Raw genomic sequence first — 22,638 nt, forward strand, 5'->3', positions numbered from 1 at the left:
AACATTTCTATCCCCGACTGACAAACAGTAACACTGCATGCAAACTGACTTGGGTCAACGATCAAACCAGCACGGCCCGAACTGAATTTGTTGCGCTGCCATTATCGTGCGCAATTCTGGTAAAAATATAAACCCGGTATGCCGAATTGAGTATAACGAAAGTCGATGTCATATACATGATACACAAGGATATTTTAAAATGACTTTCAAAATGTAAAAGCAGATAGCAGACCTTTTTATAAGCAATTTGAATGACTGAATGTCTACATACAAGTCGAATGACGCCGTCCATTATGCTGACAAATGGGAACTAGCTATGCGCATGAATTCATTGACATGAATTTCGACTGCGGAGGCTTTTGGCAAGCTGAAAACAGGCACGGGCAGGTTTTAGTGGAAAAAGTAAGTGTTTTTAATGAAAACGTCGGAGTAATGGGATAAATAGCTTACACACTCCGAGTTCTGATTATCTTGCATATTGTGTAACCTATATACAACTGCTTGCTACTTTTGGAGGCAAATTTGATTGAAGAAAAATTCGATCCTCTGTTTTTGTTAATATCCGTGTTACGATTCAGGAGGATACGTTCATATCCGTGCAACGATTTAGGAGGAGACATATATGTCCTTGTAAATATTGTAGCCAAAGCTGAAAAAATGCTTTTGGGTTAGCAGGGGGAAGGAATATTTTCATGAGATTGTTTTAACACCCCTCCCCAACATAAAAAAAATCAAAGTTTTTTTTTTTTAAATTTGGATTTTGCTAGGATTTTACGTACAACTAATTAAAAAAATTCGATTTGATTGAGAACCTTGTTCCAGATGTACATAGACATTAGGTTAAAACTGTATTCTAAATGTCTGTTTGAATATTGTAGTTATTTTTGACATTTTCATTGATTTCATGTCCACTGACTCCATGTAACACGTGACAGGTAGAACGCAGATTTGACCTGTTTTGAACATGATGTTACTTTTTTTGTGGTGCTTTGATGTTCCATAATTACCTAATCTTCAAAATATGAATGTATCCTAAAGGTCTATTTAATATCACAGTTGTCATTTATAACATTTTGAATAATTTCATGTCCACTCACACAGTGTAACATGTGACACGTAGAATGCTGTTATGACTTGCTTTTAACATGTTTTGCTATTGTTTCTGTTTTCATATTCCATAAATAACCTAATCTTTAGATTGTAAATGAAAAGTTAGTGTATGTATAACATTCTGGTTGTTATTTCAAATATTATGAATATTTTCATGTCCATCAATATTTTTGTAACACGTGACACCTACAACAACATGTTTAACTAGTTTGAGCAAACTGTAACAACTTTTAGGGATATTTTTAACATGTGTCAGTGTTTCTGTTGAAGTGTTATATTTTATTTTAGGGTTTATACTTCTTGTGGTTACTTAGCAGAAAGTATCAGTTTTGACTTTTATGATGTTTGAGCGTTTTGCGACATTACGTGACACTGCATTCAAGATTTGGCTCCAAATGTACTTTTAAAGACTGATAATGCTTCTGCAGGGTCTGTTTACTAGAAATAAATCATTACCAGTTGTATGAAATGATATTAATGGCTTCTGTGGTCAGTTTTGTTGCACATGTGGCTTTTCTCAAAATTGGCGTTTTATGGCATATTATCAAACCGTACACATTTCCCAAATGCACAAACCATTCTTTTATTACACAAATGTGTTCATCAAAGACTAATGTATCACTTAAAACACCAAAAAAAATCAACTGAAAAGGTTTAGTTTGTCACAAATGTCCAAGCACCCCCCCAGCACCTTTTGGCAAAGCCTCATATATACATATTTGACAAAAAGCAAAGGCATAATGGAGACAGGACACGGCAATAGAATGGACAAAGAATATAAAAGGGAAAGAGAGAGAATTGAATTGAATTGAAATGAATTGAACTTTATTTAACAAGGATTAAGATTTAAGGCTATGCCTTTTCTTACAATCTGTCCTTGGGACGCACAAACACACAATAATAAAATTGAAAAATTAAAAATTAAAAATTTTAAAAGTTTACCTTTAGAGAGGAAAGGAGAGGGAGAGAGAGAGAGATTAAGCGAGAGCGAGAGAGAAAGAGAGAGAGAGAGAGAGAGAGAGAGAGAGAGAGAGAGAGAGAGAGAGAGAGAGAGAGAAAAAGAGAGAGAGAGAGTACATAAGTATACATCACAATTGCATATACCAATAACAATCGCTATAACTTCTTAATTAAATTTAGACTTAAATTATCTATAATGAATGGGGCATACTGCACTCAAATTCGTTTTGCCCCAAGTCGGCCAGTTGAAATAATATATTCCTGGACTTTATCAAAAACAAATTCATTTAATTCTTTTGACAAACTTGCATCACCAAATAAGAGTTTTGATATCGTAATTTGATCAGTGGGGAGAGTACTTATTGTTCTGGTTCGGTCTCTATCGTATTGAGGGCAATCTAAAAGAAAGTCTGATGCGTGGCCACAGGCACACGCTGGATTATTACTCAACTGCAACATTTGTTTCCAAAATACGTCATGTTTGGCCGATGTTTTGATTCTCCAGAGTGTTGCAGTGTGAACTCAATATAAGGTGAGAGCACAGCTGACAACAGAAGCTGACAAATATCACATCAAATGATCGGACTACATTCAAGCTCGGATGTACGAAACACATCCATTGACCACAGACTTCCGGATCAGGCGTCGAGGTCCTGTATGGGATGTAAACAGACGGAGTGATGTGTATAAAAACATAACAACACACGTCTTACCGCATTAAAGTGTACTAAAGAAATTACACAATGTTCTATTGTAACTCACGTTGGGAATCCCTCGGCAAGCCTCGACCCCCGTAAGTGCCCCACTAAACAAAGAAAGTCTCTCGGGATTCCCAACGTGAGTTATAAATAGAACATTGTGTAATCTCTATGTATCTGACAAGATGCTTCACCTATCATATTGTTTCACAAGATTTTTCAACCCACCCTACTGTTTCACAAGATCTCATACACAAAGGTGAAACCGACTTTTCATTTCTGTCAGAGACTTACCATTTCTGTCAGAGACTTACCATTTCTGTCAGAGACTTACCATTTCTGTCAGAGACTTACCATTTCTTTCAGAGACTTACCATTTCTATCAGAGACTTACCATTTCTGTGAGATGGAAGTCATCCTTGATGGATGATGCGGTGGGGATGTCTGTGAGAGACTTGAAGCTGCTGGAAACCTGCTTCTCCTCGAAGGGCTGGAAGATGTCAGTGTCAGGGATGGCCTGCAGGAAGTCCAGGTGCTCCAGGCAGGCTGACGAGGTGAAGGACTGAAAGGCAACGTCATGCCAGTGTAAAACATCACTAGTGTAAAAACGTCACGCCAGTGTGAAACATCACTCCAGTGTAAAACATCACTACAGTGTAAAAACGTCACGCCAGTGTGAAACATCATTCCAGTGTAAAACATCACTACAGTGTAAAAACGTCACGCCAGTGTGAAACATCACTCCAGTGTGAAACATCACTCCAGTGTAAACAACGGCAGGAGATACACATGTTGAACTAGTCACTGTGGTCAACAACGGCAGGAGATACACATGTTGAACTAGTCACTGTGGTCGACAACGGCAGGAGATACACATGTTGAACCAGTCACTGTGGTCGACAACGGCAGGAGATACACATGTTGAACCAGTCACTGTGGTCGACAACGGCAGGAGATACACATGTTGAACCAGTCACTGTGGTCGACAACGGCAGGAGATACACATGTTGAACCAGTCACTGTGGTCGACAACGGCAGGAGATACACATGTTGAACAAGTCACTGTGGTCGACAACGGCAGGAGATACACATGTTGAACAAGTCACTGTGGTCGACAACGGCAGGAGATACACATGTTGAACCAGTCACTGTGGTCGACAACGGCAGGAGATACACATGTTGAACCAGTCACTGTGGTCGACAACGGCAGGAGATACACATGTTGAACCAGTCACTGTGGTCGACAACGGCAGGAGATACACATGTTGAACCAGTCACTGTGGTCGACAACGGCAGGAGATACACATGTTGAACCAGTCACTGTGGTCGACAACGGCAGGAGATACACATGTTGAACCAGTCACTGTGGTCGACAACGGCAGGAGATACACATGTTGAACCAGTCACTGTGGTCGACAACGGCAGGAGATACACATGTTGAACCAGTCACTGTGGTCGACAACGGCAGGAGATACACATGTTGAACCAGTCACTGTGGTCGACAACGGCAGGAGATACACATGTTGAACCAGTCACTGTGGTCGACAACGGCAGGAGATACACATGTTGAACCAGTCACTGTGGTCGACAACGGCAGGAGATACACATGTTGAACAAGTCACTGTGGTCGACAACGGCAGGAGATACACATGTTGAACCAGTCACTGTGGTCGACAACGGCAGGAGATACACATGTTGAACCAGTCACTGTGGTCGACAACGGCAGGAGATACACATGTTGAACTAGTCACTGTGGTCGACAACGGCAGGAGATACACATGTTGAACCAGTCACTGTGGTCGACAACGGCAGGAGATACACATGTTGAACCAGTCACTGTGGTCGACAACGGCAGGAGATACACATGTTGAACCAGTCACTGTGGTCGACAACGGCAGGAGATACACATGTTGAACCAGTCACTGTGGTCGACAACGGCAGGAGATACACATGTTGAACCAGTCACTGTGGTCGACAACGGCAGGAGATACACATGTTGAACCAGTCACTGTGGTCGACAACGGCAGGAGATACACATGTTGAACCAGTCACTGTGGTCGACAACGGCAGGAGATACACATGTTGAACAAGTCACTGTGGTCGACAACGGCAGGAGATACACATGTTGAACAAGTCACTGTGGTCGACAACGGCAGGAGATACACATGTTGAACCAGTCACTGTGGTCGACAACGGCAGGAGATACACATGTTGAACCAGTCACTGTGGTCGACAACGGCAGGAGATACACATGTTGAACCAGTCACTGTGGTCGACAACGGCAGGAGATACACATGTTGAACCAGTCACTGTGGTCGACAACGGCAGGAGATACACATGTTGAACCAGTCACTGTGGTCGACAACGGCAGGAGATACACATGTTGAACCAGTCACTGTGGTCGACAACGGCAGGAGATACACATGTTGAACCAGTCACTGTGGTCGACAACGGCAGGAGATACACATGTTGAACCAGTCACTGTGGTCGACAACGGCAGGAGATACACATGTTGAACAAGTCACTGTGGTCGACAACGGCAGGAGATACACATGTTGAACCAGTCACTGTGGTCGACAACGGCAGGAGGTACACATGTTGAACCAGTCACTGTGGTCGACAACGGCAGGAGATACACATGTTGAACCAGTCACTGTGGTCGACAACAGCAGGAGATACACATGTTGAACCAGTCACTGTGGTCGACAACGGCAGGAGATACACATGTTGAACCAGTCACTGTGGTCGACAACAGCAGGAGATACACATGTTGAACCAGTCACTGTGGTCGACAACAGCAGGAGATACACATGTTGAACAAGTCACTGTGGTCGACAACGGCAGGAGGTACACATGTTGAACAAGTCACTGTGGTCGACAACGGCAGGAGATACACATGTTGAACCAGTCACTGTGGTCGACAACAGCAGGAGATACACATGTTGAACCAGTCACTGTGGTCGACAACGGCAGGAGATACACATGTTGAACCAGTCACTGTGGTCGACAACGGCAGGAGATACACATGTTGAACCAGTCACTGTGGTCGACAACAGCAGGAGATACACATGTTGAACAAGTCACTGTGGTCGACAACGGCAGGAGATACACATGTTGAACCAGTCACTGTGGTCGGGATTTCCAGTAGAGTACAGTGGAACCCCCTTTTAAGACTGTCCCTTTTAAGACTGGCCTGTTAAGACTGTCCCTTTTAAGACTGGCCTGTTAAGACTGTCCCTTTTAAGACTGTCCTGTTAAGACTGTCCCTTTTAAGACTGTCCCTTTTAAGACTGGCCTGTTAAGACTGTCCCTTTTATGACTGTCCCGTTAAGACTGTCCCTTTTATGACTGTCCCTTTTAAGACTGTCCTGTTAAGACTGTCCCTTTTAAGACTGTCCCTTTTAAGACTGTCCCTTTTAAGACTGTCCTGTTAAGACTGTCCCTTTTAAGACTGTCCCTTTTAAGACTGTCCCTTTTAAGACTGTCCCTTTTAAGACTGTCCTGTTAAGACTGTCCCTTTTAAGACTGTCACGTTAAGACTGTCCCGATAAGACTGTCCCTTTTAAGACTGTCCCTTATAAGACTGTCCCTTTTAAGACTGTCCCTGTTAAGACTGTCCCGTTAAGACTGTCCTTTTTAAGACCGTCCTTTTTAAGACTGCTCCTTTTTAAGACCGTCCTTTTTAAGACTGTCCTTTTTAAGACTGCTCCTTTTTAAGACTGCTCCTTTTTAAGACCGTCCTTTTTAAGACTGTCGTCCTTTTAAGACTGTCCCGTTAGGACTGTCCTGTTAAGACTGTCCCTTTTAAGACTGTCCCTTTTAAGACTGTCCCGTTAAGACTGTCCCGTTAGGACTGTCCCGTTAAGACTGTCCCGTTAAGACTGTCCTGTTAAGACTGTCCCGTTAAGACTGTACCTTTTAAGACTGTCCCTTTTAAGACTGTCCCTTTTAAGACTGTCCCTTTTAAGACTGTCCCTTTTAAGACTGTCCCTTTTAAGACTGTCCCTTTTAAGACTGTCCCTGTTAAGACTGTCCCTGTTAAGACTGTCCCTGTTAAGACTGTCCCTGTTAAGACTGTCCCTTTTAAGACTGTCCCGTTAAGACTGTCCCTGTTAAGACTGTCCCTGTTAAGACTGTCCCTTTTAAGACTGTCCCGTTAAGACTGTCCCTGTTAAGACTGTCCTGTTAAGACTGTCCCTTTTAAGACTGGCCTGTTAAGACTGTCCCTTTTAAGACTGTCCCTTTTAAGACTGTCCCTTTTAAGACTGTCCTGTTAAGACTGTCCCTTTTAAGACTGTCCTGTTAAGACTGTCCCTGTTAAGACTGTCCCGTTAAGACTGTCCTGTTAAGACTGTCCCGTTAAGATTGTCCCTTTTAAGACTGTCCCTTTTAAGACTGTCCCTTTTAAGACTGTCCCTTTTAAGACTGTCCCTTTTAAGACTGTCCCGTTAAGACTGTCCCGTTAGGACTGTCCTGTTAAGACTGTCCCTTTTAAGACTGTCCCTTTTAAGACTGTCCCGTTAAGACTGTCCCATTAGGACTGTCCTGTTAAGACTGTCCCTTTTAAGACTGTCCCTTTTAAGACTGTCCCGTTAGGACTGTCCCGTTAGGACTGTCCTGTTAAGACTGTCCCGTTAAGACTGTCCCGTTAGGACTGTCCCGTTAGGACTGTCCCGTTAAGACTGTCCCTGTTAAGACTGTCCCTGTTAAGACTGTCCCGTTTAAGACTGTCCCTTTTAAGACTGTCCCGTTAAGACTGTCCCGTTAAGATTGTCCCTTTTAAGACTGTCCTGTTAAGACTGTCCCGTTAAGACTGTCCCTTTTAAGACTGTCCTGTTAAGACTGTACCTTTTAAGACTGTCCCTTTTAAGACTGTCCCGTTAAGACTGTCCCTTTAAGACTGTCCCTTTTAAGACTGTCCTGTTAAGACTGTCCCTGTTAAGACTGTCCCTGTTAAGACTGTCCCGTTAAGACTGTCCCTGTTAAGACTGTCCCTTTTAAGACTGTCCCGTTAGGACTGTCCCGTTAGGACTGTCCTGTTAAGACTGTCCCGTTAAGACTGTCCCTTTTAAGACTGTCCCGATAAGACTGTCCCGTTTAAGACTGTCCTGTTAAAACTGTCCCTTTTAAGACTGTCCCGTTTAAGACTGTCCCTTTAAGACTGTCCCTTTTAAGACTGTCCCGTTAAGACTGTCCCTTTTAAGACTGTCCCGTTTAAGACTGTCCGTTTAAGACTGTCCCTTTTAAGACTGTCCCGTTAAGACTGTCCCTTTTAAGACTGTCCCGTTTAAGACTGTCCTGTCAAAACTGTCCCTTTTAAGACTGTCCCGTTTAAGACTGTCCCTTTAAGACTGTCCCTTTTAAGACTGTCCCGTTAAGACTGTCCCTTTTAAGACTGTCCCGTTTAAGACTGTCCGTTTAAGACTGTCCCTTTTAAGACTGTCCCGTTAAGACTGTCCCTTTTAAGACTGTCCCGTTTAAGACTGTCCCGTTTAAGACTGTCCCGTTAAGACTGTCCCTTTTAAGACTGTCCTGTCAAAACTGTCCCTTTTAAGACTGTCCCGTTTAAGACTGTCCCTTTAAGACTGTCCCTTTTAAGACTGTCCCGTTAAGACTGTCCCTTTTAAGACTGTCCCGTTTAAGACTGTCCGTTTAAGACTGTCCCTTTTAAGACTGTCCCGTTAAGACTGTCCCTTTTAAGACTGTCCCGTTTAAGACTGTCCCGTTTAAGACTGTCCCGTTAAGACTGTCCCTTTTAAGACTGTCCTGTTAAGACTGTCCCTGTTAAGACTGTCTCTGTTAAGACTGTCCCGTTAAGACTGTCCCTGTTAAGACTGTCCCTGTTAAGACTGTCCTGTTAAGACTGTCCCTTTTAAGACTGTCCCGTTAAGACTGTCCCTTTTAAGACTGTCCCGTTAAGACTGTCCCTTTTAAGAATGTCCCTTTTAAGACTGTCCCTTTTAAGACTGTCCCGTTAAGACTGTCCCTTTTAAGACTGTCCCTTTTAAGACTGTCCCTTTTAAGACTGTCCCTTTTAAGACTGTCCCGATAAGACTGTCCCTTTTAAGACTGTCCCGTTAAGACTGTCCCGTTAAGACTGTCCCTTTTAAGACTGTCCCGTTTAAGACTGTCCCTTTTAAGACTGTCCCGTTAAGACTGTCCTGTTAAGACTGTCCCTGTTAAGACTGTCCCTTTTAAGACTGTCCCTTTTAAGACTGTCCCTTTTAAGACTGTCCCTTTTAAGACTGTCCCTTTTAAGACTGTCCCGTTAAGACTGTCCCTTTTAAGACTGTCCCGTTAAGACTGTCCCGTTAAGACTGTCCCTTTTAAGACTGTCCCTTTTAAGACTGTCCCGTTAAGACTGTCCCTTTTAAGACTGTCCCTGTTAAGACTGTCCCTGTTAAGACTGTCCCGTTAAGACTGTCCCTGTTAAGACTGTCCCTGTTAAGACTGTCCCTGTTAAGACTGTCCCGTTAAGACTGTCCCTTTTAAGACTGTCCCGTTTAAGACTGTCCCGTTTAAGACTGTCCTGTTAAAACTGTCCCTTTTAAGACTGTCCCGTTTAAGACTGTCCCTTTAAGACTGTCCCTTTTAAGACTGTCCCGTTAAGACTGTCCCTTTTAAGACTGTCCTGTTAAGACTGTCCCTTTTAAGACTGTCCCTTTTAAGACTGTCCCTTTTAAGACTGTCCCTTTTAAGACTGTCCCTTTTAAGACTGTCCCTTTTAAGACTTTCCCGTTAAGACTGTCCCTTTTAAGACTGTCCTGTTAAGACTGTCCCTGTTAAGACTGTCCCTTTTAAGACTGTCCTGTTAAGACTGTCCCTGTTAAGACTGTCCCTGTTAAGACTGTCCCTGTTAAGACTGTCCCTGTTAAGACTGTCCCGTTAAGACTGTCCCTTTTAAGACTGTCCCGTTTAAGACTGTCCTGTTAAAACTGTCCCTTTTAAGACTGTCCCGTTTAAGACTGTCCCTTTTAAGACTGTCCCGTTTAAGACTGTCCGTTTAAGACTGTCCCGTTAAGACTGTCCCGTTAGGACTGTCCCTTTTAAGACTGTCCCGTTAAGACTGTCCCGTTAGGACTGTCCCGTTAAGACTGTCCCTTTTAAGACTGTCCCTTTTAAGACTGTCCCGTTAAGACTGTCCTGTTAAAACTGTCCCTTTTAAGACTGTCCCTTTTAAGACTGTCCCGTTAAGACTGTCCCTTTTAAGACTGTCCCGTTAAGACTGTCCCGTTAGGACTGTCCCGTTAGGACTGTCCCGTTAAGACTGTCCCGTTAAGACTGTCCCTTTTAAGACTGTCCCTTTTAAGACTGTCCCTTTTAAGACTGTCCCGATAAGACTGTCCCTTTTAAGACTGTCCCTTTTAAGACTGTCCCGTTAAGACTGTCCCGTTTAAGACTGTCCCTGTTAAGACTGTCCCTGTTAAGACTGTCCCGTTAAGACTGTCCCGTTTAAGACTGTCCCGTTTAAGACTGTCCCTGTTAAGACTGTCCCTGTTAAGACTGTGCAGTTAAGACTGTCCCTTTTAAGACTGTCCCGTTAAAACTGTCCCTTTTAAGACTGTCCCTTTTAAGACTGTCCCTTTTAAGACTGTCCCGTTAAGACTGTCCCTTTTAAGACTGTCCTGTTAAGACTGTCCCTGTTAAGACTGTCCCTGTTAAGACTGTCCCTGTTAAGACTGTCCCTGTTAAGACTGTCCCTGTTAAGACTGTCCCGTTAAGACTGTGCAGTTAAGACTGTCCCTTTTAAGACTGTCCCGTTTAAAACTGTCCCGTTTAAGACTGTCCCTTTTAAGACTGTCCCGTTAAAACTGTCCCTTTTAAAACTGTCCCTTTTAAGACTGTCCCTTTTAAGACTGTCCCGTTAAGACTGTCCCTTTTAAGACTGTCCTGTTAAGACTGTCCCTGTTAAGACTGTCCCGTTAAGACTGTCCCTGTTAAGACTGTCCCTGTTAAGACTGTCCCTGTTAAGACTGTCCCGTTAAGACTGTCCCTTTTAAGACTGTCCCGTTTAAGACTGTCCCTGTTAAGACTGTCCCGTTTAAGACTGTCCCGTTAAGACTGTCCCTTTTAAGACTGTCCCGTTTAAGACTGTCCCGTTTAAGACTGTCCTGTTAAAACTGTCCCTTTTAAGACCGTCCTGTTTAAGACTGTCCCTTTAAGACTGTCCCTTTTAAGACTGTCCCGTTAAGACTGTCCCTTTTAAGACTGTCCCGTTTAAGACTGTCCGTTTAAGACTGTCCCTTTTAAGACTGTCCCGTTAAGACTGTCCCTTTTAAGACTGTCCCTTTTAAGACTGTCCCGTTAAGACTGTCCCTTTTAAGACTGTCCCGTTAAGATTGTCCCTTTTAAGACTGTCCTGTTAAGACTGTCCCTTTTAAGACTGTCCCTTTTAAGACTGTCTCTTTTAAGACTGTCCCTTTTAAGACTGTCCCGTTAAGACTGTCCCTTTTAAGACTGTCCCGTTAAGACTGTCCCTTTTAAGACTGTCCCTTTTAAGACTGTCCCTTTTAAGACTGTCCCTTTTAAGACTGTCCCTTTTAAGACTGTCCTGTTAAGACTGTCCCTTTTAAGACTGTCCCGATAAGACTGTCCCTTTTAAGACTGTCCCTTTTAAGACTGTCCCTTTTAAGACTGTCCCTTTTAAGACTGTCCCTTTTAAGACTGTCCTGTTAAGACTGTCCCTTTTAAGACTGTCCCTTTTAAGACTGTCCCGTTAAGACTGTCCCTTTTAAGACTGTCCTGTTAAAACTGTCCCTTTTAAGACTGTCCCGTTAAGACTGTCCCGTTAAAACTGTCCCTTTTAAGACTGTCCCCGTTAAGACTGTCCCGTTAAGACTGTCCCTTTTAAGACTGTCCCGTTTAAGACTGTCCCTTTTAAGACTGTCCCGTTAAGACTGTCCCTTTTAAGACTGTCACGTTAAGACTGTCCCGATAAGACTGTCCCTTTTAAGACTGTCCTGTTAAGACTGTCCCTTTTAAGACTGTCCCGATAAGACTGTCCTGTTAAAACTGTCCCTTTTAAGACTGTCCCCGTTAAGACTGTCCCGTTAAGACTGTCCCTTTTAAGACTGTCCCGTTTAAGACTGTCCCTTTTAAGACTGTCCTGTTAAAACTGTCCCTTTTAAGACTGTCCCTTTTAAGACTGTCCCGTTCAGACTGTCCCGTTTGTTTGTTTGTTTATTTGTTGCTTAACGTCCAGCCGACTACGCAGAGCCATATCAGGACGAGGAAGGGGGGGATGAAGGGGGCCACTTGTCAAGCGATTCCTGTTTACAAATGCACTAACCCATTACTTGTGTCCCAGCAGGCTTTAGTAAAACTAAATTAATACCTACTGGAAGATTACCAGTTTCCAGTATGTTAAAATAGGCTTAACCTATCTACTGCTGGACTTACATCAGAACACTAACAGATTAAACTATACATGAATCGCGAGACAAGCGGCAAGAGAAGAGATTTTTGGAAAAAATACAGGTGAATGAGCAAGAAGGCAGAAAAAAGAAAAGAATTCATGAAGAAAAAGAGAGCATGACAGGAAAGAGGAACCAAAAATCTACCTAACAGCAAACTAGAAAGCTCCTGCGGTTCCAAAAACAGGAGGGGCCTTTAATTTCATAACCGCAGTGCCCCACTGCGGGAACTGTCCCGTTAAGACTGTCCCGTTAAGACTGTCACGTTAAGACTGTCCCGTTAAGACCCTGTTTTGTCAGACTTTCTGTTCATAACCTCTGTACATTTACCCCCATTTTAAGACTCCCTCCTTTTTAAGACCTGATTTTGTCACATTTGTGAAGGTGTTAAAAGGGAGGTTCCACTGTAATTACAACTTCTTCTTCAGCATTCAACAAAAAGTGTACAACATTTTCATCACTTCAGCATTCAACAACAAGTGTACACCATTTTCATCACTTCAGCATTCAACAACAAGTGTACACCATTTTCATCACTTCAGCATTCAACAACAAGTGTACACCATTTTCATCACTTCAGCATTCAACACAAAGTGTACACCATTTTCATCTTCTTCAGCATTCAACAACAAGTGTACACCATTTTCATCACTTCAGCATTCAACAACAAGTGTACACCATTTTCATCTTCTTCAGCATTCAACAAGTGTACACCATTTTCATCACTTCAGCATTCAACAACAAGTGTACACCATTTTCATCTTCTTCAGCATTCAACAACAAGTGTACACCATTTTCATCACTTCAGCATTCAACAACAAGTGTACACCATTTTCATCACTTCAGCATTCAACAAAAAGTGTACACCATTTTCATCACTTATATAAATCACAGGTTGATGGTCAAATACCTGACAAATACCTAATACCTAACAAATACCTGACTAATACCTGACAAATACCTGACTAATACCTAATACCTGACAAATACCTGACAAATACCCCTGACAAATATTGTTAGCATTTTGCACCCACAACATGATGGTTGACTCATGACTACAGGGTGAGAAAATGCAGATCAAACTATTTCCCCCTGAAGAAGATCCCCTCCTCTCCACCTATCACACCCCTCTCCACCTATCACACCTGTCACAAGCGGCTTTAATGTTAGCATACTTTTATGCTGTGGTGTTAAAGGTATTGTATTGGAGCGCCTGTGTTCCTCTATTTCGCCTGTCATAGGTAGACGCTGGTTAACTGCAGGTGTCTCGTGGAGCTCGTGCTCAGGTATTTCACGTGTTTTTACTTGTATTTTGTAAGGTGAACTCAGAGCTAAATTCGAGCTCGTAGATACTCCTTTTTATTCATTCGTTCTTTGCCTTTAGCCGAGGGAAGATAGCTTGCGTTCCAAGCGAATCCGTTCTTCGTTGAACGTAGGGTCTGTTTGCGTAGAGCAGATGCCGAAAACCTGTTATCAACGGCAGGGGATATGTATGGCTACTTCAATGCAACCAGGATGTGGTATGTAATCATTAAATATTATGTTGTGTGTGTTACAGTTAAATTATTCTCAGGTTTAGATTTGTTTATTGACTTATGAAAACCGGTCAATCCAAGATGGCGGAATGTATAGTGTGCACGTGCGTGTTTGTAACTTTGTACTTGAACGGTATGAATTTGTGAGTTTGTTTTGGGGAATGGTTTGGTATGTTATTGAATGAATATGTTTTGGTTGAAAGGAGAGTGATTGACAGTTTTGTTTATAGAATGAATTTGGTATTATTCGTTGGACTTCATACTTAGCAGAATTAAATGTATAAGTCCGTTGGTATGTGTGTTCGAGATGCATGAGAGTGAGAGTAGAGAGTTATGTCCATTTAATCCTGCACTTGGTTGTTAAGTTATAAGGACGGGTGGGCGATGTTACTGTTACAGTGAACTAAGTCTTACGTTCACCATTCCAGGTTGTTGTGTTTCACCATGCGGAGGCTACTCTGAAATGGCCTACTACTGAGGAGATGTCTGCCGCTCCACTTTCGACGACGGCACTGCTCGCCTGGCAAGGACTCGACGTCACCGATGACTCCTGTCGCTTCGCACCACGGCCTCGTTGACTCCGGTTCATGAACGATTTCGGATACGCAAGCACGGTAACATTAGCCTTAGCCCGTCCTAACAGCTAAACGTGCAGGAGCTATAACGTCATTGTGAACTGAGCGAAAGTGAGAGGTATGAAAGTTTCTAAATAATTATTCTTTGTTGTTATGGGCTTTAATGCTGGTTGATCTTTGTTGTCGTTGTGGATATTGCCGAAAGAAAGATTTGTATAGTTAGATAGTGAGTTGTGTGTGTATTTATGTTATGTATAATTGATTGTTTGTAAGAAACGTCCTTAATCTACTGTTCGTGTCAACTCGTGTTTTGTAGTCGAAAGAGTAAGATTGTTTTGAGTCGTGGATGACAGACTGCGTGCGTGTTTTATGCATGTGTGCGTGACAACACCCCTCTACACCTATCACACCCCTCTCCTTGCAAAGTCCAGCAACTTCCAACCAAACACACACACACACATACACACACACACACACACACACACACACACACACACACACACACACACACACACACACACACACACACACACACACAAACACACACAAACACACACACACACACACATTTTGTGTTAAATGGTGTGAAAGGAGGTGTAACTTGTGAGTAATGGTACCTGCAGCTTTCCCAGCCTGACGTGGATACCGTCCACCATGCCTTTCTTGATCTGAGCCAGCAGCCCCAGGAACTCCCCAAAGTTCTGTCCCCTGCTCACACACACACATCGTCAATGACATCTGCTCTAATTCACCAAGAAAAATACATCAATGGTCCAGTTAAGGTAAACAAACAGAAAGAAAGAGACACGCAGACAGAAAGGAGATGAATACAACAAACAGAAAGAGACACGCAGACAGAAGGGAGATGAATACAACAAACAGAAAGAGACACACAGACAGAAGGGTGATGAATACAACAAACAGAAAGAGACACACAGACAGAAGGGTGATGAATACAACAAACAGAAAGAGACACACAGACAGAAGGGAGATGAATACAACAAACAGAAAGAGACACACAGACAGAAGGGTGATGAATACAACAAACAGAAAGAGACACACAGACAGAAGGGAGATGAATACAACAAACAGAAAGAGACACACAGACAGAAGGGTGATGAATACAACAAACAGAAAGAGACACACAGACAGAAGGGAGATGAATGCAACAAACAGAAAGAGACACACAGACAGAAGGGAGATGAATGCAACAAACAGAAAGAGACACACAGACAGAAGGGAGATGAATACAACAAACAGAAAGAGACACACAGACAGAAGGGAGATGAATACAACAAACAGAAAGAGACACACAGACAGAAGGGAGATGAATACAACAAACAGAAAGAGACACACAGACAGAAGGGAGATGAATACAACAAACAGAAAGAGACACACAGACAGAAGGGTGATGAATACAACAAACAGAAAGAGACACACAGACAGAAGGGAGATGAATGCAACAAACAGAAAGAGACACACAGACAGAAGGGAGATGAATACAACAAACAGAAAGAGACACACAGACAGAAGGGAGATGAATACAACAAACAGAGAGAGACACACAGACAGAAGGGAGATGAATACAACAAACAGAAAGAGACACGCAGACAGAAGGGAGATGAATACAACAAACAGAAAGAGACACGCAGACAGAAGGGAGATGAATACAACAAACAGAAAGAGACACACAGACAGAAGGGAGATGAATACAACAAACAGAAAGAGACACGCAGACAGAAGGGAGATGAATACAACAAACAGAAAGAGACACGCAGACAGAAGGGAGATGAATACAACAAACAGAAAGAGACACACAGACAGAAGGGAGATGAATACAACAAACAGAAAGAGACACACAGACAGAAGGGAGATGAATGCAACAAACAGAAAGAGACACACAGACAGAAGGGAGATGAATGCAACAAACAGAAAGAGACACACAGACAGAAGGGAGATGAATACAACAAACAGAAAGAGACACACAGACAGAAGGGAGATGAATACAACAAACAGAAAGAGACACACAGACAGAAGGGAGATGAATGCAACAAACAGAAAGAGACACACAGACAGAAGGGAGATGAATGCAACAAACAGAAAGAGACACACAGACAGAAGGGTGATGAATACAACAAACAGAAAGAGACACACAGACAGAAGGGAGATGAATGCAACAAACAGAAAGAGACACACAGACAGAAGGGAGATGAATGCAACAAACAGAAAGAGACACACAGACAGAAGGGTGATGAATACAACAAACAGAAAGAGACACACAGACAGAAGGGAGATGAATACAACAAACAGAAAGAAAGAGACACACAGACAGAAGGGAGATGAATACAACAAACAGAAAGAGACACACAGACAGAAGGGAGATGAATACAACAAACAGAAAGAGACACACAGACAGAAGGGAGATGAATGCAACAAACAGAAAGAGACACACAGACAGAAGGGAGATGAATGCAACAAACAGAAAGAGACACACAGACAGAAGGGTGATGAATGCAACAAACAGAAAGAGACACACAGACAGAAGGGAGATGAATGCAACAAACAGAAAGAGACACACAGACAGAAGGGAGATGAATACAACAAACAGAAAGAGACACAGACAGAAGGGAGATGAATACAACAAACAGAAAGAAAGAGACACGCAGACAGAAGGGAGATGAATGCAACAAACAGAAAGAGACACAGACAGAAGGGAGATGAATACAACAAACAGAAAGAGACACACAGACAGAAGGGAGATGAATACAACAAACAGAAAGAGACACACAGACAGAAGGGAGATGAATGCAACAAACAGAAAGAGACACAGACAGAAGGGAGATGAATGCAACAAACAGAAAGAGACACACAGACAGAAGGGAGATGAATACAACAAACAGAAAGAGACACACAGACAGAAGGGAGATGAATACAACAAACAGAAAGAGACACACAGACAGAAGGGTGATGAATGCAACAAACAGAAAGAGACACACAGACAGAAGGGAGATGAATACAACAAACAGAAAGAGACACACAGACAGAAGGGAGATGAATACAACAAACAGAAAGAGACACACAGACAGAAGGGAGATGAATACAACAAACAGAAAGAGACACGCAGACAGAAGGGAGATGAATACAACAAACAGAAAGAGACACGCAGACAGAAGGGAGATGAATACAACAAACAGAAAGAGACACACAGACAGAAAGGAGATGAATGCAACAAACAGAAAGAGACACGCAGACAGAAGGGTGATGAATACAACAAACAGAAAGAGACACGCAGACAGAAAGGAGATGAATGCAACAAACAGAAAGAGACACGCAGACAGAAGGGTGATGAATACAACAAACAGAAAGAGACACACAGACAGAAGGGAGATGAATACAACAAACAGAAAGAGACACGCAGACAGAAGGGAGATGAATACAACAAACAGAAAGAGACACACAGACAGAAGGGAGATGAATACAACAAACAGAAAGAGACACGCAGACAGAAGGGAGATGAATGCAACAAACAGAAAGAGACACACAGACAGAAGGGAGATGAATACAACAAACAGAAAGAGACACACAGACAGAAGGGAGATGAATGCAACAAACAGAAAGAGACACGCAGACAGAAGGGAGATGAATACAACAAACAGAAAGAGACACACAGACAGAAGGGTGATGAATGCAACAAACAGAAAGAGACACACAGACAGAAGGGAGATGAATGCAACAAACAGAAAGAGACACACAGACAGAAGGGAGATGAATACAACAAACAGAAAGAGACACACAGACAGAAGGGAGATGAATACAACAAACAGAAAGAGACACACAGACAGAAGGGAGATGAACAACAAACAGAAAGAGACACACAGACAGAAGGGTGATGAATACAACAAACAGAAAGAGACACACAGACAGAAGGGAGATGAATACAACAAACAGAAAGAGACACACAGACAGAAGGGAGATGAATACAACAAACAGAAAGAGACACACAGACAGAAGGGAGATGAATACAACAAACAGAAAGAGACACACAGACAGAAGGGAGATGAACAACAAACAGAGAGAGACACACAGACAGAAGGGAGATGAATACAACAAACAGAAAGAGACACGCAGACAGAAGGGAGATGAATACAACAAACAGAAAGAGACACACAGACAGAAGGGAGATGAATACAACAAACAGAAAGAGACACACAGACAGAAGGGAGATGAATACAACAAACAGAAAGAGACACACAGACAGAAGGGAGATGAACAACAAACAGAGAGAGACACACAGACAGAAGGGAGATGAATACAACAAACAGAAAGAGACACACAGACAGAAGGGAGATGAATACAACAAACAGAAAGAGACACACAGACAGAAGGGAGATGAATACAACAAACAGAAAGAGACACACAGACAGAAGGGAGATGAATGCAACAAACAGAAAGAGACACACAGACAGAAGGGTGATGAATGCAACAAACAGAAAGAGACACACAGACAGAAGGGAGATGAATACAACAAACAGAAAGAGACACACAGACAGAAGGGAGATGAATGCAACAAACAGAAAGAGACACACAGACAGAAGGGAGATGAATACAACAAACAGAAAGAGACACACAGACAGAAGGGAGATGAATACAACAAACAGAAAGAGACACACAGACAGAAGGGAGATGAATACAACAAACAGAAAGAGACACGCAGACAGAAGGGTGATGAATACAACAAACAGAAAGAGACACACAGACAGAAGGGAGATGAATGCAACAAACAGAAAGAGACACACAGACAGAAGGGAGATGAATACAACAAACAGAGAGAGACACACAGACAGAAGGGAGATGAATACAACAAACAGAAAGAGACACACAGACAGAAGGGAGATGAATACAACAAACAGAAAGAGACACACAGACAGAAGGGAGATGAACAACAAACAGAAAGAGACACACAGACAGAAGGGAGATGAATGCAACAAACAGAAAGAGACACACAGACAGAAGGGAGATGAATACAACAAACAGAAAGAGACACACAGACAGAAGGGAGATGAATGCAACAAACAGAAAGAGACACACAGACAGAAGGGAGATGAATGCAACAAACAGAAAGAGACACGCAGACAGAAGGGAGATGAATACAACAAACAGAAAGAGACACACAGACAGAAGGGAGATGAATACAACAAACAGAAAGAGACACACAGACAGAAGGGAGATGAATGCAACAAACAGAAAGAGACACACAGACAGAAGGGAGATGAATACAACAAACAGAAAGAGACACACAGACAGAAGGGTGATGAATACAACAAACAGAAAGAGACACACAGACAGAAGGGAGATGAATACAACAAACAGAAAGAGACACACAGACAGAAGGGAGATGAATGCAACAAACAGAAAGAGACACACAGACAGAAGGGAGATGAATACAACAAACAGAAAGAGACACGCAGACAGAAGGGAGATGAATGCAACAAACAGAAAGAGACACGCAGACAGAAGGGAGATCAATGCAACAAACAGAAAGAGACACACAGACAGAAGGGTGATGAATGCAACAAACAGAAAGAGACACACAGACAGAAGGGAGATGAATGCAACAAACAGAAAGAGACACACAGACAGAAGGGAGATGAATGCAACAAACAGAAAGAAAGAGACACACAGACAGAAGGGAGATGAATACAACAAACAGAAAGAGACACACAGACAGAAGGGAGATGAATACAACAAACAGAAAGAGACACACAGACAGAAGGGAGATGAATGCAACAAACAGAAAGAGACACGCAGACAGAAGGGAGATGAATGCAACAAACAGAAAGAAAGAGACACACAGACAGAAAGGAGATGAATACAACAAACAGAAAGAGACACACAGACAGAAGGGAGATGAATACAACAAACAGAAAGAGACACACAGACAGAAGGGAGATGAATACAACAAACAGAAAGAAAGAGACACACAGACAGAAGGGAGATGAATGCAACAAACAGAAAGAGACACACAGACAGAAGGGAGATGAATGCAACAAACAGAAAGAGACACGCAGACAGAAGGGAGATGAATACAACAAACAGAAAGAGACACGCAGACAGAAGGGAGATGAATACAACAAACAGAAAGAGACACACAGACAGAAGGGAGATGAATACAACAAACAGAAAGAGACACACAGACAGAAGGGAGATGAATACAACAAACAGAAAGAGACACACAGACAGAAGGGAGATGAATGCAACAAACAGAAAGAGACACACAGACAGAAGGGAGATGAATACAACAAACAGAAAGAGACACGCAGACAGAAGGGAGATGAATACAACAAACAGAAAGAGACACGCAGACAGAAGGGAGATGAATACAACAAACAGAAAGAGACACACAGACAGAAGGGAGATGAATACAACAAACAGAAAGAGACACACAGACAGAAGGGAGATGAATACAGCAAACAGAAAGAGACACACAGACAGAAGGGAGATGAATGCAACAAACAGAAAGAGACACACAGACAGAAGGGAGATGAATACAACAAACAGAAAGAGACACGCAGACAGAAGGGAGATGAATACAACAAACAGAAAGAGACACACAGACAGAAGGGTGATGAATGCAACAAACAGAAAGAAAGAGACACACAGACAGAAGGGAGATGAATACAACAAACAGAAAGAGACACACAGACAGAAGGGAGATGAATACAACAAACAGAAAGAGACACACAGACAGAAGGGAGATGAATGCAACAAACAGAAAGAGACACACAGACAGAAGGGAGATGAATGCAACAAACAGAAAGAGACACACAGACAGAAGGGTGATGAATGCAACAAACAGAAAGAAAGAGACACACAGACAGAAGGGAGATGAATACAACAAACAGAAAGAGACACACAGACAGAAGGGAGATGAATACAACAAACAGAAAGAGACACACAGACAGAAGGGAGATGAATGCAACAAACAGAAAGAAAGAGACACACAGACAGAAGGGAGATGAATGCAACAAACAGAAAGAGACACGCAGACAGAAGGGAGATGAATGCAACAAACAGAAAGAGACACACAGACAGAAGGGAGATGAATACAACAAACAGAAAGAGACACACAGACAGAAGGGAGATGAATGCAACAAACAGAAAGAGACACGCAGACAGAAGGGTGATGAATACAACAAACAGAAAGAGACACACAGACAGAAGGGAGATGAATACAACAAACAGAAAGAGACACACAGACAGAAGGGTGATGAATGCAACAAACAGAAAGAGACACACAGACAGAAGGGAGATGAATACAACAAACAGAAAGAGACACACAGACAGAAGGGAGATGAATGCAACAAACAGAAAGAGACACACAGACAGAAGGGTGATGAATACAACAAACAGAAAGAGACACACAGACAGAAGGGAGATGAATACAACAAACAGAAAGAGACACACAGACAGAAGGGAGATGAATACAACAAACAGAAAGAGACACACAGACAGAAGGGAGATGAATGCAACAAACAGAAAGAGACACACAGACAGAAGGGAGATGAATACAACAAACAGAAAGAGACACACAGACAGAAGGGTGATGAATGCAACAAACAGAAAGAGACACACAGACAGAAGGGAGATGAATGCAACAAACAGAAAGAGACACACAGACAGAAGGGTGATGAATGCAACAAACAGAAAGAGACACACAGACAGAAGGGAGATGAATACAACAAACAGAAAGAGACACACAGACAGAAGGGAGATGAACAACAAACAGAAAGAGACACACAGACAGAAGGGAGATGAATGCAACAAACAGAAAGAGACACACAGACAGAAGGGAGATGAATGCAACAAACAGAAAGAGACACACAGACAGAAGGGAGATGAATACAACAAACAGAGAGAGACACACAGACAGAAGGGAGATGAATGCAACAAACAGAAAGAGACACACAGACAGAAGGGAGATGAATACAACAAACAGAAAGAGACACACAGACAGAAGGGAGATGAATACAACAAACAGAAAGAGACACACAGACAGAAGGGAGATGAATGCAACAAACAGAAAGAGACACACAGACAGAAGGGAGATGAATACAACAAACAGAAAGAGACACACAGACAGAAGGGAGATGAATGCAACAAACAGAAAGAGACACACAGACAGAAGGGAGATGAATACAACAAACAGAAAGAGACACACAGACAGAAGGGAGATGAATACAACAAACAGAAAGAGACACACAGACAGAAGGGAGATGAATACAACAAACAGAAAGAAAGAGACACACAGACAGAAGGGAGATGAATACAACAAACAGAAAGAGACACA

At 42.5% G+C, this 22,638-nt stretch overlaps 1 protein-coding gene across 5 annotated transcripts in view; it reads right to left on the reverse strand.

The window, feature by feature from the left end:
- Window positions 1–22,638, reverse strand: part of LOC138959055 (phosphorylase b kinase regulatory subunit beta-like) — a 123,702-nt gene that overhangs the window by 47,500 nt on the left and 53,564 nt on the right. For all 5 annotated transcript variants that reach the window (XM_070330417.1, XM_070330427.1, XM_070330419.1 and 2 more), the window contains 2 exons: window positions 14,909–14,999; window positions 3,163–3,330 (listed from right to left, as the gene is read on the reverse strand). In XM_070330417.1, the coding sequence (XP_070186518.1) occupies window positions 3,163–3,330; window positions 14,909–14,999 (259 nt within the window). The remainder of the gene's footprint in view (window positions 1–3,162; window positions 3,331–14,908; window positions 15,000–22,638) is intronic.

This window comes from Littorina saxatilis, linkage group LG1 (genome assembly GCF_037325665.1).
Source record: "Littorina saxatilis isolate snail1 linkage group LG1, US_GU_Lsax_2.0, whole genome shotgun sequence".
NCBI lineage: Eukaryota > Metazoa > Mollusca > Gastropoda > Littorinimorpha > Littorinidae > Littorina > Littorina saxatilis.